The sequence below is a fragment of the Triturus cristatus genome, chromosome 6 (genome assembly GCF_964204655.1).
Source record: "Triturus cristatus chromosome 6, aTriCri1.1, whole genome shotgun sequence".
Taxonomy (NCBI): domain Eukaryota; kingdom Metazoa; phylum Chordata; class Amphibia; order Caudata; family Salamandridae; genus Triturus; species Triturus cristatus.
Window position 1 is genome coordinate 909,113,781 of NC_140589.1, and position 14,463 is coordinate 909,128,243.

Consider the following 14,463-nt stretch of genomic DNA (forward strand, 5'->3'; position numbering starts at 1 on the left):
CACTCTACGTCTATATTGCATAGACAAGGCCTCTTTGTTGCTAGATAAGGCCTAAAAATATTGACAGGATCGATGAAAAGGTATTCACACAAATGAGTGAACTCTCTCTGATCATCTTGCATACCATAAACCTGGCTTCAGATTATGGGAACAGGTGGGAGACAACCGAATTTGGAGCTTTTAATTTGGAAAGAAAATGAATCAAATATGCATGTGCATGCATGCATTCATGGGTGCACACCTGTCTTTGTATAATTGTCCTGGGACAGTCAGACAATTCTTTCATACATAAAAGGCATTAAGAGCCAGTATGAGACACAGAAACAAGATATCTAGCATGTAAAATCACTGGCAATATAAACTACAGAGGGACATTTTGGGCGTAGCTGCTAGCCCACGCCTCAGTGTCCCTATCCAGCTAAAGAGCGATTCCTCAATCCACAGAGGTATCAAGTGCACATAAAACAAATTAACACTTTTCCTTTGATCACTTTTGCAAAAGAAACTCTGAAACACAGTGAGTTATTTCACATAATTTGGGGCAGGTGAAAAAACATCATGTTTTGAACCAAGTTGTAAAACATGTGAGGACTATATTAAAAAACTAATCCAACTGGCTGACTCCTAGCTATGGTGGGAGTGAAAGATGAGGTTAAAACCTAACCTATTAGATTTCACATAAGCCGATTTATTGCACAGCATTAGTTAAAGTGGGCCTTACTCTCAAACTTTATTAAGGGTATAAAAAAAATAGTAGCACACATTCTACATTAACGGAATCACAATTTGGGGATCTATTTTTTTACCTGCAAAGAGCACTTATAACAGTGAAAAACGTGCTAGCTTGGAACATTTCTCCTGTTGTAAAAGTAATGTCAGTGGCGGGGTAGTGTTTCAGGATGAGCCACCTTAGAGACTTAAGTGGGCAGGGCAGTTACGTTACTATTAGTGTCAGTTTCTATGTCTGGAAACATATACATGCCTATTTACTCCTGTGAAAGGCACTAGGAAGAGATTATATAATCACCGTATTTAAATGATTCAGTTCCACATGATTTATATGAATACATTTTGTAAATCGGAGTAGCCCTGGAAATCATTCACTGTAAAATTTCTAAAAGTCCAAGCTTATTACTATGCATTTTAACACTTCATCAGGAGAGGACCACTAACTGTGATTCCTCCGGCTTTTAACTTGCCACTCGTGGTATTTACTTGTGTAAAAATGTGTGCAAGCTGCAATAAGGGCCAAAAAGTCCCAAACACAGTTTTATCATGTTATTCCACATTTCTTACGAACACGTTATACATGTTTTACCAAAACACATCAGATTCCCAGCCCTAATGTTAATGGGTGGTCTGTATCTCTACGCCTCAAGCATCTCTCTAACCCTGATGTGTATGAGAATAAAAGGATGGTGACAAAACTATGAAGGACTGGTACCTGTATCATGCCAAGCTAAAAAAAATATTCCCCAATTCATCAGATAGGTGCTGGAGGGGCTGCGGACTGCTGGGGGATTGTCAACCTATTTGGTGGGATTGCCCAGTGACCCAACCCTTTTTGGAGGAAATTCTTGCACAGATTAAAGACATGTTGGGCTACCCGATCCCAACTACTATGGCAGAAGTTCTCCTGGGCCTTTGCGACCCCTCACTCAAATACCAAACCAAGGCAGACAAGGCCATAACGTGGACTTGCATTGGGGCGGCGAAGGTAGCAATTGCGGTCGCCTGGAAGAAGACAGAGGCCCCAGCTATCTCACTATGGCACTCCAGGCTTTGGAAATTATTATTTTCAACACAAAAAGTACTGGCACACTGTAGCAAATATTTATTTTTGTTCTGGAATGGGTGGAGGGAGTGTGCTTTATCACAAACCACCAACGCTCATTATATTATATGGTATCACCACATTCAGAATGCTACAAAAATTAAAAATTGTGTAAGTCAGTAAAGAAAGAATGGAAGAAATGTGAAGTCAGTCCACAGATTGATAAACTCTACACAAACCCTCAATGATGAAGAGGTGAAAAAATGTGTAAAGAGAGAGAGAGTACCTCACGTGCGCACCACCAGAGGAGCTACTGGTTGGTTCTCACCAGCTTGCCCACGTCTATTTCATCATTGGTAACTCTCTCTCAAGAAAAAAGTGTGCAGTGTCCAGTGAAAAAACACATAACACAAGACGGTGTAGTGTGAAAACAAAGAAACACACAAACTGTGCGAACAAAGACAGTAAAAAAGGAGGGGGTTTTAGACTCTCAAATAATTATTTATTCTGGTTAGGAGTCTATCCCACTGTTTAAAAACACAGCATGTTGCATACCTTAGTAATGACGGCCAACATGTTTCATTGCCAGTTGATTTGTGGCAAATTCATCAGGGCAAGAAGGGGTCAAAGATCACCTTCTCTGGACACACACCTTTAAAACGGACTGACAAACACAAAAAGACAACATACAGCTTGATTAGCTCAACGGGAGATATATTCACTGTGCATCCCAGAGATGGTTAGGATTATGAGCTCAGATCCATTACCTAGTTGGGGCTATGGGCCCACATACCAGCCACCAACCAGTCGCAGGGGCGTTCTAACCTTTTTACTTTCGCCTTCCTGCTCTGCAAAGCACGACCGTAGTTAGTGCCTGCACCTGTGAAAAAAATATATATATTGATCATATATACCTAACAAGGCACGATCCCTCAGTGGGCCCTGAGGTGGCAGTTTTTGAGAATAAGGTTTTGAATGAGATTAAATTACTTGAGGAATCTCAACAGATCAACACTTTTAATAACATGAGCAAATTGGATTGGGCTGCAGTAAAATCATTGCAGGATAACGCTGCACTGACCATCAAATCTGCTGATAAAGGGGGCGCTGTGGTTCTTATGAATACCAGCGACTACGAGGCGGAAGTTCTGAGGTTGTTGAGTGACAGGAGGAACTACTGTCCTCTTGCACGTGACCCCACGGCTGAATTGCTACAACAGATTACCATCATTGTGGCACAGGCGCGGGAGAAGAAATGGATCACTGCTAAAGAGGCAGAGTTCCTTGTCAACGTCAACCCCAGGATACCGGCATTCTATGTTCTGCCGAAGATCCATAAGGCCCAGCGTCCACCCCCTGGCCGCCCGATTGTGTCGGGAATCTCCTCGGTACTTGAGCCCCTTTCACAGTTTGCTGATTTCTTCCTCAGGGAGTCTGTAATCACCCAACGGTCATATGTTCAGGATACGACTGACATCCTGAACATCATCAACGAAATGGACTTTGACTATCGACATCGAGTCCTTGTATACTAGCATACCCCAGGACGCGACGCTGGTGGCAGCAGCTCGCGCCCTGGGGGCTCAAGAGTGGTTCTACGACACTCCCCAGTCTTTTGTTATGCAATGTGTGGAGTTGGCCCTTACTCGAAACTACTTCTGTCACAAAGATGCCCTGTATTTACAAACCTCTGGGACATCTATGGGCGCTACCTTTGCGCCGAGCCTGGCATGTATTTATGTCGGCCAATTCGAGGAACCTTACCTGGACCATTCTTCCAATCCCTTCCAGGGGCATATTTGCCTCTGGAAGAGATATATAGACGATGTTCTATGTATTTGGACGGGCACTCAACAACGCCTTTGTGAATTTCTGGAATGGCTAAACTCGCTCGACACCTGTTTAAATTTCACCTGGCAGTTCAGTAGAGCAACGGCAACGTACCTTGATCTTGACATCATTGTGGTTAATGATAGACTCAGCACCAGCGTTCATCATAAGCCTACTGACAAAAACTCCTTATTGCATTACCAGTCGTACCACCCTAGAGCTCTAAGGGATAACCTCCCGGTTGGCCAGTTTCTGAGATATCGCAGAAATTGTTCTTCTACAACAGACTACCTGCATCAATCAGAAGTTTTGAGCATGAAATTGGCACAACGTGCTTACCCTAAGAGAATCATCACTAGAGCTCGTAAAAGGGCGCACAATACACCTAGGGAGGCCCTGCTTGAGAGGAACAAAAAGGAAGCAAGGGAGAGCTTGCCAGTAGTCCTGACGTTTGACCCTTTGTCTAACAAGATCAGACAAATAATCAAGAGACACTGGTCACTGCTATCAACTAGTGACTTTCAGATGCCCCAGCCCAGATTTGCGTTTAAAAGGACGCAAAACTTGAAAGACAGACTGGTGCACACGAGACCTGTTCATGGTAAGAAGAATGTAAGCCTTCCCCCGGGACATCATCCCTGTGGTAGTTGCTCAGTGTGTGGACTGACGGAGAAAACAACTGAAATTATACTAGGTAGTGGGAGAACCTGGTTTCTCCGTCAGTTTACCAATTGCAATACATGCCATGTAATATACAGACTGACATGCCCATGTGGCTTACATTATATTGGTCTAACATCTAGAAAGGTCAAGGTACGCATACAGGAACATCTGAGCACGATCAGGGCCGGCAAGCTCACTACACGCTTGGTACAACACTATCGAGACCAGCAACATCACTTTAAATATTTAAAGTGGGTCATTCAAGAGAAAGTTTTTGGCGACATTGGCGAAATAGACAAAAGATTGGCTGTGAAGGAAGCTCGCTGGATCTACTCAGAGAAGGGGGATACTATTGGTCTTAATGACCAAATTGAGTGGAACAAAGTGAGCAGATAGGTGGTCATTTGTAAGTCTAGTATATCATCATGCAAATATGACCCCACTACCTGCGCCAATCCCTGACGTTCTATGTTTGGCATGTCAAGCGTAGCCTAACACATAAAAGGTCTAGCCTTATGATCTGATGTGATTAATTTGGGGTCTATGTTTTCTCCTATGTGGTCTCCTCTGGGCCCTAGGGATAAGTCTCTTTTGATTGTCGAGGCCGCCTTTTGTAGTATATTATGGTGCCCCCGATCTCGTCCTCTAACCTGTGAGTGAGCTGTGTTTTGCAGTCTGGAGTACACTTGATTGGAAGAAACATGAGCTGAATACATTTTCCTACACCCAACATACTGTTAAGATGGCTGCCCCGTTTTTTCATCCTATGGTCGATATTGGTATTTATAAGGAATATGTCCTTAGCATATGAGTATTTAACCCGCTATATGCGGGTGAGCTGGAAGGTCAAAAGGCGCACCCTCAATGACCCTCCTGTGTCTGGGAATTATTTTTTCAACAAGGTCTGCACTATCTGTAAATAGGACCTGATACAACTCTAAGATGGCCGCCGCATTTCCTATGAGCACATAGACACAAGACGGGAAACCGTGGAGTCTCGCGAGATGGGGCTAGAGATGTGTTGAAAACAGACACGGGCGGGCTGTAACCCGTTCCAGTGCTGAGTTACCGCCTGGGTGTAAAGTTACAGGGTAAGCTGGGGGTACACGAGCCGCTGTGAGAATGCTGCCCGTATTTTCGATCGATGCGTGGATGTTGCGGTATGTAGAACCCGAGCTTATTGTAAGCATGGCACGAGTTGGAGGGATGTTTTTAAGCCAGCTCGGGGGTATAGGAATATCTAGTAACGAGTTGGGTCTCCTTGAGGCACAGGATATAAATGGGTGAATCGCCGCCAGTGTGCGCGGTCGAGTAGAACTTTCAACCCGTTAGGTGAAGCATCTATGAGAGCTTCAGGAGCAATAAATGACAATATATCAGGGATCGTGCCTTGTTAGGTATATATGATCAATATATATATTTTTTTCACAGGTGCAGGCACTAACTACGGTCGTGCTTTGCAGAGCAGGAAGGCGAAAGTAAAAAGGTTAGAACGCCCCTGCGACTGGTTGGTGGCTGGTATGTGGGCCCATAGCCCCAACTAGGTAATGGATCTGAGCTCATAATCCTAACCATCTCTGGGATGCACAGTGAATATATCTCCCGTTGAGCTAATCAAGCTGTATGTTGTCTTTTTGTGTTTGTCAGTCCGTTTTAAAGGTGTGTGTCCAGAGAAGGTGATCTTTGACCTCTTCTTGCCCTGATGAATTTGCCACAAATCAACTGGCAATGAAACATGTTGGCCGTCATTACTAAGGTATGCAACATGCTGTGTTTTTAAACAGTGGGATAGACTCCTAACCAGAATAAATATTTATTTGAGAGTCTAAAACCCCCTCCTTTTTTACTGTCTTTGTTCGCACAGTTTGTGTGTTTCTTTGTTTTCACACTACACCGTCTTGTGTTATGTGTTTTTTCACTGGACACTGCACACTTTTTTCTTGAGAGAGAGTTACCAATGATGAAATAGACGTGGGCAAGCTGGTGGGAACCAACCAGTAGCTCCTCTGGTGGTGCGCACGTGAGGTACTCTCTCTCTCTTTACACATTTTTTCACCTCTTCATCATTGAGGGTTTGTGTAGAGTTTATCAATCTGTGGACTGACTTCACATTTCTTCCATTCTTTCTTTACTGACTTACACAATTTTTAATTTTTGTAGCATTCTGAATGGGGTGATACCATATAATATAATGAGCGTTGGTGGTTTGTGATAAAGCACACTCCCTCCACCCATTCCAGAACAAAAATAAATATTTGCTACAGTGTGCCAGTACTTTTTGTGTTGAAACTATTGTTGATTGGAGGGCGTTCTGGCACGTTTCCCCTCTCTAGCTCCTTTTTTGATTGAATAATTTGGAAATTATTATGCCTTGAAAGGATGGCAGACTTATTCAGAGATGACTATGAAAACTTTGAATATCGCTGGGGTCCACTGGTTACCTTCCTCACAAGGGGATCGCCATTAGCAGTCTGCCCTGTTTCAATCAGAGATATGCATCTGTTCCAATTTTAACTTCTGTCAAAATACACTGCCTTGAACCTAAGTTGTAGTTGGGTAGCCGCCACCAGTATTGGGTTGGGTTGGATGGGAGGGGGGGCTCCTTTTGCTTTTCTTTGTTCTCTTCCATATACCCGGGGAGTTTTAACTCGGGGATTGCACTTCTTTGATGGACACCTTCTCAGTTGGAAGGCTTTGAGTTTACACCGTCACATGAGAAGAAGGGTAAATGACAGGGGGTGCCCCAGTACAAGACTGCCCCCTGCCCCTGCATTAATGGAAACTTGCCTATTCTTATAGATCTCCTTGGGGTATTGGCGGGGGGTATATGGCTAATAACGATCATCACTCTTTGCTTGTATATGACTGCCACGCCTTTGCATTTATCCTGATGCTATTCCTGTACATCTGTGATGCATGATGTGACGAAATGCTAATAAACATACTTTTGATAAAAGGATGGTGACCAAGTGCTTCACAAAAGCAGTCCAGTGAAAGGAAGTCTCAAACGTGTTCCCTTTACTCTTGAACGTACACATCCTCCCCCTGTGTGGTAAAACATTAGAAATGGATATCACTCGGATTACCAAATACACACAACGACTTCATGAAGGATGGTTTGCATACGAAACAGTAGAAAGATTCAAACATATTACCTTCTTTTGCACAGCTGGGCTTTAACCCAAATATGCATCCCAGGACCGTGGCTAGCATGCCAACGCACAGAACCTAGTATGAAAGGGGAAAAAAAAATAGTTCACTTTTTTAGCTTTGTCTCCACAAATTTGCATTATGCGTCATCAAAACGTTATACTTGCTTCTCCTGCTTGATAATGTCGTTTTTTCAAGGAGTGTTATAAATTTATTTTCCAAGATGATTTTTGAGGCAGGAAACAAGAAAGGTGCTTAAGAGCCTAGGTAAGCGGGCCCCAAATGTACCGTAAATAGCGTTGCAAGGTTGCCATGGGCTCTAATAAAAACCAGGAAGAAATGGCCCCCCTCCCATGAATGGGCGTTAGAAGACAGCTAAAAGGGGGTGCTTATTTCTTTGGGAGGGCTAGCTTTAGTGCTGGTGGCGCCCGGTGAGACAGTCATTTTTGGCACCCCCACACCCCAAGCCTGCCTCCTTGGATTCTCTCACTACCACCGGGCAAAAGTTCCTCTCATCTCTCCAATCATAAGTCATTGTTTAACACAGCGCCCCAACCCCCGGAGATCAGTGCCCCCTCCACAAGTCAGCACCCAGTGCGGCCGCACCGCTCGCACTGCCCTAAAGCCGGCCCTGGTCTTTGGCCCAGGCTCAACTGCCATTACTGTAAATCTGATGTCTACACGGTTCCTAGGAGGGCCAAAACCACTTTAGATTTTTAGTTTAACAGAAGACTATATAAATTAGTTTAATATAGATACTCATGTGCATATCTTAAATATGGCACATCATTGATAAATCCCTTCTGGATATCTTAGGATCAGCTGTCGTGGTGACAGATGACGGAAAGTCTTTGGAGGCTGCACGGTATAACTCGTTTTGAGTTATCAATTAGAATGACTACCTATCAAACCCAAACCCTTCATTATGTTAACAGTCCACGATCTTCCTTCTTCTCTCCATCTATGGGTGCAGGCTAGTGCTTTACTTTACCCCCTTTGTGCCCCCCCCCCCCCCGAGTACTTGCGCAAAGCTCCGGCCAACTTGTAAGAAGGATCAAAAACTTGCAGCTGCATTTTGTAAGAACACAGGCAAACTGTGAGATTTATTGTATTGATGGGGAAAAAACAAAATCAAAAACAAGAATTAGGACATATAAATATCAAACAAGAATTCGATTTCCCAGATTTTACCAATTACCCAGAAGCCATCACAGTCAAAGAGGTGATTAACTAACTCCACTACAAAGGTATCTCTCGCTGACCCCTCAGCTAGAATATTTGTGATATCCTTTCCAAGTTGCAGATGGTCAATAATTGGAAAAGAGTAATCAGGCCTAAAGAACGTTTTTCATCAATCTTTGCTAATAGTACACTGGTGAATATAAGGTTCTGAGAATACCAAACTAAGTTTCAGAACCACAGCCTTGGAATGAGATCCAGGACTGTGTACAATATAAACAAACATATTTTAACTGATGTCACAAGTGATCATTTTGGCATGCTATAACGTTCCAAACAAGAAACCTGACAAATGAGGTGAAAGCTCTTGTTGGTGCTTTTGAGGATAACCCAAAACTAATCGCTGGATTTCCTAATTCTTATTGAATTTCCCCTACCACGTTCATTCCGTAATTGATTCAACCACTGGATAAGCAGAGTAAGGCTTTGCTGCAAACCCTTTACTGTTATTGTGACTAATTCTGGATAATTCTTTTTTGATGAGTTACGGTAGTCTTGTCTTTGTCCCAATGATGCTGGAATATCAACGTGCAGCTTGAGCACTGTGCTCCTTGTCAACAATCTGTTCTCTCTCAATAGGCATCCCAAAAGCAATTATTGCAAACATAAACCTAATTATCTTCACCAATTTCTCAAACAATGTGCACATGCATACTTTGTTATTTAACAATTATTATAAGATTTAGTGCAGATTTCATAATTTTTTTCTACTCCCTACCCCTGCACATTTTGAGGTGCGGTAAACATACTGTCCGACATCTGCAATATATTGCTTAGAATATTCACTTGACCTCCACCCTGGCCAGTAACACCACCATGGCATGTCACAAGCCCAGCAGTGAAAGGAGGTGGGTTATGATAGGGGATAGCTACCCGACAATGTGAAAAAATCCATGCTACAAAAACAACAAAAAGACCAAAAGAAATACCCGGACATGTGGATAGAGGAATTTACTTCACCAAGAGCTATGTTACTTTGTGGTGAAAATCAGAGATCTCTGGTCGGCACAAAGCCGATCCACCTGTTTTTTACCACGGCCATCATCATCAGGACATGGAATGGGAGGACCAGGTACGAGACAGGCAAGACAGCGTAAGTGGAAGCGGAGATAAAAAAATACAACATTACCTTGCTTGGCATCAGCAAGACCAGACGGACACAGTCCGGACAGAAAAGACTGGCTCCAGGAGGAATGCTCCTGCATTCTGTACACGAGGAAAAAAAAATTCCACATACTCTGGGAGTAGCACTGATGCTAACGCCAGCAGCCAAAAGCGCTCTGATTAAATGGGAAGCAGACGGTCCCAGAATCATCACAGCGACCTTCTGCACAAAGAAAAAGAGGATCAACAAGAATGTTATCCAGTACCTACAAATGACAGCAAAGAAGATAAAAAGAGCAGTTTTACTACAGACTCCAGCCCATTCGGTAGAAATGCCTCAAGAGAGACATAACCATACTGACAGGGGACCTCAATGCCAAGATTGGAAACGACAACACTGGGTACAAAGAATGGTGAAAGGCTTGCAGAAATCTGTGCCCGGAACAAATTGGTGATAGGTGGAAGTGTATTCCCACAAACAGTATACACAAGGCAAAGTGTGTGTCACCAGACCATTCAACAGAGAATCAGATCAGAAGGACTTTGCAATGCAGACATGGTTGGAGTTCCCTGCAGGATGGGAGAATGATAAGGAGTGGACGTGGCGTCAAGCCTTCAGCTTGTTGTGGCCAGGCTTAAACTAAAGCTGAAGAAAGCATGGATGTAACAGATAAATCCATGCCAGCGATATACCATCCTCAAATATGCACAGGAACGGAATGAATAAGCTTAAGAGCAGACAAGTGAAGATTCTTCGATGACCTTGCCACAGAAGCCCAGGAAGAACGAAGCCATGGAAACAGGAATTAACTCTACGACATAACGAGGAAACTCTCAGGAAGATACAGAAAGCCAGAACGATATGTGGAAAACAAAGTTGAAGAGAAAATTATGGGTGATGAAGACCAGCAACAAAGATGGGTAGAGCACTTTGAAGAACAGCTGAACCAGCCTGTGCCACAGACTACACCAGACATACAGCCAGCTGACAAGGACTTGCCAATCAACTGCAGAAGATCCACAAAGGAAGAAATACAGCAAGCCTTCAAACATCTGAGAAATGGGAAGGCAGCAGAACCTGACAACGTTGCTTCAGAGGCACTGAAGGCAGACATTGAAACATCAGTAGACATGCCCACCCCATTTTTGGAAGGATCTGGGAAGAGAAAAAGGGGACATCAAAATGGAAGGATGGAAATCTCATCAAGATCCCCCAGAAAGGTGACCCGAATAATTGCACTAACTACAGAGGGATAACACCTCTATCAACCTCAGGCAAAGTGTTCAACAGAGTCATCCTAAAAAGAATGAACGAACAAGTAGACACTCAGTAGCGAGACCAGCAAGCCAGCTTCCGCAAAGATGGATCCTGCACAGACCAGGTTGAAACACTGCACATCATTATTGATCAGTCAATGGAATGGAACTCCTCCAACTATGTCAACTCCATTGACTATGAGAAGGCATTTGACAGAGTGGACAAAGAGACTCTTTGAAAACTCCTGCGCCACTATGGTGTGCCAGATAAACTTGTGAGAATCGTCAGGAACTCTTACAGGGGAATGACCTGCAGGATAATCTATGGAGGACAACTCACAAGAGCATTCGAAGTGAGGAGCAAAGTCCACCAGGGTTGTTTGAGCTTGCCTTTTTTTCTTTCTGCTGGACATAGACTGGATCATGAAGACACCCACAGCAAGGTTTTTTCGAGTGGCGACTGACGGTGTCCAACGGTGGCCCAGAGCGGGCTGTCTGGTCCTGGATCTGGAAAAAGCATTCGATTGTCTAGAGTGGGGATATCTGGTGGCGACGCTGTCGCACTTCGGACTGGGGCTTGGCTTTCTCCAACTTGTAGCTCTTCTATTTAAGGGCCCTACGGTACCGGTGAGGACTGGCCCGCACATATCTGAACCCATTCCGGTCGGCCGGGGCACTAGACAGGGCTGTCCGCTGTCACCCCTCCTGTTTGCGCTTGCGATGGAGCCATTAGCGGCGACGATTCGCAGGGAGCTGGCGGATGGCATCCCACTGGGAGATGCGACACACCAGGTGTCCATCTATGCAGATGATCTGGTGTTTGTCAGAGACGTGTCCTGTGTTCCTGCTGGGCTGGAACGCATCCTGTCCGAATTTGAAGCGCTCTCGGGGCTGCGAGTTAACGCGGCGAAGTCCTGCCAATACGCATTTCGAGCAGACGTTCGGGACCCTGGTTACTGCCTTGGAGGAGTGCAGGTACAGTGGCAACCGGACAGCTTTCGCTATCTGGGAATCCAGATATATCGTCAGCCGGTTGATCTGGTTGAGGGTAATCTGGGAAGAGCTGTATCTGCACGCTCTCCCTCTCGGTCACCGGCCGAATAGGACTGGTTAAGATGGTAATCTTACCTCGTCTGCTGTACTATTTCGCCAATCTGCCTGTGTATGTCCCGGCGTCCTTTTTCATGGGCTTGACACGCTCCCTCCGAGACTTCATATGGGGAACGGCGCGACACAGGGTCGCATTACCCAAATTGTATCTCCCCGTAGGCCAGGGTGGGCTTGCAATGCCATGTTTTGAGCATTATTATTTGGCGGCGCAGCTGCAATGGGTAGCTCACTGGCTGGCAGATAGAGGCCGCGATGACACGGCGACGGCAGCGGACCCCCCGCTGTCGTTGGCTGAGCTACTTAGGACTTTTCATCCCGCGGCAGGCGCGATGAGACCGGTGCCGCTGCTGCTAGTGGTGGCCTGTAAATGTTATCGTAGATGTCTCAGTCTTACCAGTTCAAGGATCCCCTATGCACCGGCCATACCATTGGAGGGCTCCCCTAGTGGGCAGGGAGTGCTCGGGCGGTGGACCTGAGGGACTGGCATGCAGCTGATATCTATACCTTAGAGGACCTATACCGCGATGGAGCTCTTCTACCATTCACGACCCTTGCGGAAGAGACAGGGCTAGCCCCAGGTCAGTTTCTCCGACATTGGGCCCTGGTGGAGACACTGGCAGGCCACTGGGGAGACCTACGGGAGGAGCCGGAACAGCACTTAGTGGTACAGTATCTTCATGTCATGGGACGAGGGAGGCGACTGATTAAATGGTTTGCCGCGGCGTTACGGACGCACGCGGCGTGGAGTCTAGGGACACTACGCGAGAAATGGGAGGTGGATCTTGCTCGCCCTATGACTGATAAGGAATGGGAGAGGGTGCTACAGGGTCCGAGAAGAGTGCCCAGGAACATGAGATTCCGTCAAATACAATTCTTCATCTTACACAGGGCATACCTCACACCGGCCACCATTAATAAATACTTCCATCGAGTGGATGCATGCTGCCCCCGCTGTGCGGAAGCGGACGTCGGCCTGATTCACATGTTGTGGGGCTGCCCGGCATTGGGCGCATACTGGCAGGCAATACGGGTGGCGCTCCGCAAGTGCACAGGGCGGGAAACTCCCGCTGACTGGGCTGTCTATTTGCTGCACCTTTTCCATAGACCGCCCTTCGCTAAAGTTGCCTCTCGATTTATAGACCTGGGGATTGTAGTGGCGAAGAGGCTCCTCACTAAGCGCTGGAAGGCAGACACTCCCCCGCATGTGCAGGCATGGCGTAGCTCATTCCTGGTCTGGGCAAAGGTGGAGGAGGTGACACTCCGAAGGGAGGAAACACTGGGGCTCCGGATGACACCCATCGCATCCCAGTGGGGGGAAATGCTACAGGCCCTGTTGCAATTGGGAGTAGCCGAATCGGCAGAAAATAGGGGTGAGTTGAGGGAGCTGCGTTAGATGATAGGGGACTACCTTGCCTACTGGGGTATCGCGGCGCGGGGTACTGTAGCTTTGGCGCAGGTGGTGAGACATAGGAACACGTAGGCCATTGTCGACATGACACTCTCTATGGGGATGCCGGGGGCTGGGGGGGGGGGGGGGGGGAGACCTGGTAGGGGGGAGTGGGTAGGGGACACCTAGACACATGTTGAGAGCTGCAGTTGTTCTTTTAGTTGCTAATCTGTAGAGGGACAACTCCCCAACTACAGAGATTGGTTATTGTCAAAATGGTTGGTTATCTGTTTGTTGGAACAACTGGAGAGATTGTACATGCCAACCAAGGTTACTACTTTATAATCCCCACACAGGGCAGGACCTCAAAGCATGCGATGCAGTGGTAATTTCACTTGTAGCCTCAAGGGCCATTTATTTTAGACAATACTGAATGCCACCCCAGCGTTACGGATCACTGCAATTGACTGTATTATCTTATGAATCAATGCCATGCGTTAATTGTAACTCTGCGCTAAGCCACTGCATGATGTATTATATGACTATTGTTGCAATTTCAATAAACAGATTTCTAAATAAATAAAGATACCCACAGCAAGGAGAAGAAATGGGATCCAGTGTACATCTTGCACGCCGCTCAACGACCTGGACTTTGCTGACGACCTGGTCCTACTCTTTAATAGCCATCTGCGGATGCAACAAAAGACTGGCAAAGTGGCAGCCACATCAGCACAACTTGGCCTCAACATCCACAGGGGGAAAAACCAAGATCCTGAAAGCGAACACAGCCAGCAAAACTCCAGTCACTCTTGCAGGCGATGCATTGGAAGAGGTGGAGGCCTTCACCTACCTGGACAGTGTCATAGACAAGCACAACATCACAGACGCCAATGTCAAGGCAAGAATCAGCAAAGCAAGGGCTGCCTTCATGAAGCTAAATAAGATCTTG

The 14,463-nt window shown here is 45.8% G+C and overlaps 1 protein-coding gene across 1 annotated transcript in view; it reads right to left on the bottom strand.

The window, feature by feature from the left end:
* Positions 1-14,463, bottom strand: part of ENPP1 (ectonucleotide pyrophosphatase/phosphodiesterase 1) — a 519,644-nt gene that overhangs the window by 406,488 nt on the left and 98,693 nt on the right. The window contains exon 2 of the mRNA XM_085611568.1: positions 7,423-7,495. Coding sequence (XP_085467694.1) covers positions 7,423-7,495 — 73 coding nt within the window. The remainder of the gene's footprint in view (positions 1-7,422; positions 7,496-14,463) is intronic.